The following is a 2,933-nucleotide window of genomic DNA, read 5'->3' as shown; positions in this document are numbered from 1 at the left end:
TATTATGGACCAATCCTCTGAAACTTTTATAGAACGATTTTGGTTCATACAAAACTTGTATAAGTCGAATTTCATCCCGTATTTTTATGCCAGCAAGGATCGTTGAAGTGATTTTCTAAAGGAGACTTGTATGGGGGATAGGGTCAATTAGAGAGCGATTTTGGTTCATAAAAACCTTTTTTATGTCGAACTTCATTTCTTCACTTTTAAGACTGAATGAGAAGTTATAGGGTCAATTATAGACCGATCCTCATTAAATTTTCTAGAGCAATTTACAATTTACTTGTTTATGTCGATAACTGTACTCGTATTTTTAAGGCAGTAATTAGGGTTAAAGTAATTTTTTGAAGGGGACCTTAATAAGAGGTAGGGTCTATTATGAACCCATCCTCATTAAAATAATTTTGTGTCGAATTTCATCATAAAGTAATTTTTTGAAGAGGACTTTATATGGGGGGATTGGGACAACCGATCCTCATTGAATTGGTTATAGAGATTTTGTCTCGTATAAAACTTATTTATATTTTTTCAACGAAAGCGAATATTTGTGGAAAATTTCAAGCCTCTAGCTTTTCCGTTGGGTCTCTATAGTGCTTTCAACAAACAAGCGGACGGCCATGACTATATCATCTTTGAAGCACGCCGTTTTCTCTCCAAAACTAATGCGTTCATTCTGTTAAACGTGTAAGAAATCATTTGAACAGTTACGAAATGTATAGTTTTTACAAAAAGGATATTTATCTCCCAGGACAGCGGGACAGTTCGAAAAACAAAAATTGGAGGCAACTATAAAGATTGTTGTCAAACTCAATACAATCTCTTGCAACATCATTGTATGCTACTGAAGCAGTAATTTTGCGAGCAGCAGCATGCTAAACGATTTTAAATCAAAAGGCCTTGTAAGACGATATTGCGTTTCCGAAATTCTGCTTGAAAGTTATAATAGAAAAACACTTTGGCACAGAATCTTTACTTGCGATGTAAAATGGATCCATTACGGTAATCAGAGCTGCTCGGCCAACTAGGTGAATCGACACCAAAGCCAAAACGGAATCGAAACAACGACATAAATCAGAATATGGTCGAGCATGACCGACTATACTTTCTTTGAAAATCATAAGATTATAATTCAATCTTTAAGAATTATAATCTTATGATTTTTCAAAGATTTTTTTTATATTTTGATTAATGTCTCATATATGACTTGCAATTTGTTATATTGTACAACAATTATGACTTGATGACAACAAATCAATTCACTTTATTCTTATGAAATCAAAAATACTCTTATACTAAATTAGACAAAAGGAAAAAAGTAATGACACGTGGCCCACTTTGGTTGTCTATTAAACTAAACATGATGCATCAATTTCAAAGGATATGAGTAAAAATCTAACAATTTTAGATTTTTAAAAAAAAAAAACAATGACACATTTATGGGATCAAAGATCAACTTTTGCATGAGTAAAACATTTGTATTCATCATCATCCTCTGCATCAGTAGCATCATCATCATCCGTGTTACACAAACATAGAGAACAAAGAGAATAGTAGAACAAAGTATTTCTTCTATTTATAAATTGAATACAATATGATAATGATGCCTTTTTGTAGTTTTTAGAAATACATTTTACTAAAATTCATATTACGAATCTGTAAATTTCTAAGAAAAAGGAAAACGTGTTTTAAACTCTGAAAATGCCAACTAAACAACAACCCCTTTGAAGAGGAAATTGGTTTACTTTTTCATTTATCTTTAGTAGAAACAGTGACAAACAGAATTTTTTGCAGCAGTGATAAATAAAAGTCGTGTGTATGATAAATTTGTTATTCCAGGCAATTGATTTTTAAGAGGGGGTTGTTAATAGTTTTAGTTAGTTATGAAAAATACGTAGCGTATGTATTAATTGTTATAATCATTGTTTTGATTGTTGCATAATGTATATAGAAGCGAAAACATTTCAATTATCACTGTCATGGGAACTCGTGTTGGCCACAATTCTCAAAATCAAGTACCTTACAAAAATTTATAAAATTACTTACAAAATAAAACTTTAAGCAGAACTAATTTTTGTTGTTTTTTTTATAAAAAAAGTTTAATTTCGTTACACTTATTTATTTAGAATACATAGAAAATAGTAAACCTACATTGTGTTAATTTGTTGACCATGAAATGCCTAAAATATGATTGTTACAAGTCTTGAGAATTTTATTGTTTATTATTAAATTTAACTTAAATATCTACGCTTTTTCAAATTCCACTTCAATGCTCAAGGGCAATTCATCTTGCACTTCGGGAGCATGTACTTTACCCGATACCAAAACGAAATCCTTCTCACAGTCCATTACGAAATAGGCGAATGGATGGTTAATTTCAATTTTCTCCAATGATTCATTATCTCTAGCCTGAGTATTAGAGGCAGAGAGAGCAATATTTGAACTACCTCCCTCATCGATTCTAACGTTAACGAATTGTACAATTTCATCCACGTGTAAATCACGATCATCAGAGAGTAGACTTAAGTCGGCATCATTGCGTGAGAAGAGTTTTGTTAAACCCAGACTTTTTAGCATAGATTCGGAACGAGATGTTTCTTCTATTTGGAATTTGGGTAAAACAATGTGTAGATCTTGTTCTTTCATTTGATGTTTGGCCATTTTCAAATCACTGGGTTCCAGTTTGGTAATGACCGAGTGTAGACCTTCTAGATCATTAGGTAAGACGATCATTAAGCTGTATTTTTGATTCTGAAATAAGAAGATTAAAAATCAAGTAAAAAATGAGGAAAAGTTAATGAAATATATATGGAGTTATCAATGGTTTATTTTAGGTTTATTAAACAGGTTTCCACATGAAATAATCCACGAAAACACTTCTTCTGGTGAGTCAATTAACTAACTACTACTAACTAACTAACTAACTAACTAACTAA

At 31.4% G+C, this 2,933-nt stretch overlaps 1 protein-coding gene across 1 annotated transcript; it reads right to left on the bottom strand.

Moving 5' to 3' along the window:
• Positions 1-2,100: 2,100 nt before the first annotated feature.
• Positions 2,101-2,764, bottom strand: LOC119608694 (serine protease inhibitor 27A). The gene has a single exon (XM_037963206.1). The coding sequence runs from the start codon at positions 2,728-2,730 to the stop codon at positions 2,242-2,244; it is 489 nt and encodes a 162-aa protein (XP_037819134.1). The 5' UTR covers positions 2,731-2,764; the 3' UTR covers positions 2,101-2,241.
• Positions 2,765-2,933: the final 169 nt, after the last annotated feature.

The sequence above is a fragment of the Lucilia sericata genome, unplaced genomic scaffold (genome assembly GCF_015586225.1).
Source record: "Lucilia sericata isolate MDLA Ls3-8-SP2 unplaced genomic scaffold, ASM1558622v1 Contig000871F_arrow, whole genome shotgun sequence".
Classification (NCBI taxonomy): domain Eukaryota; kingdom Metazoa; phylum Arthropoda; class Insecta; order Diptera; family Calliphoridae; genus Lucilia; species Lucilia sericata.
This window is presented reverse-complemented; position numbering and strand designations above follow the sequence as displayed.

Coding starts and splice junctions, on each gene's coding strand:
- LOC119608694 (XM_037963206.1), bottom strand. CDS start 2,730: ATGATCGTCTTACCTAATGATCTAGAAGGTCTACACTCGGTCATTACC.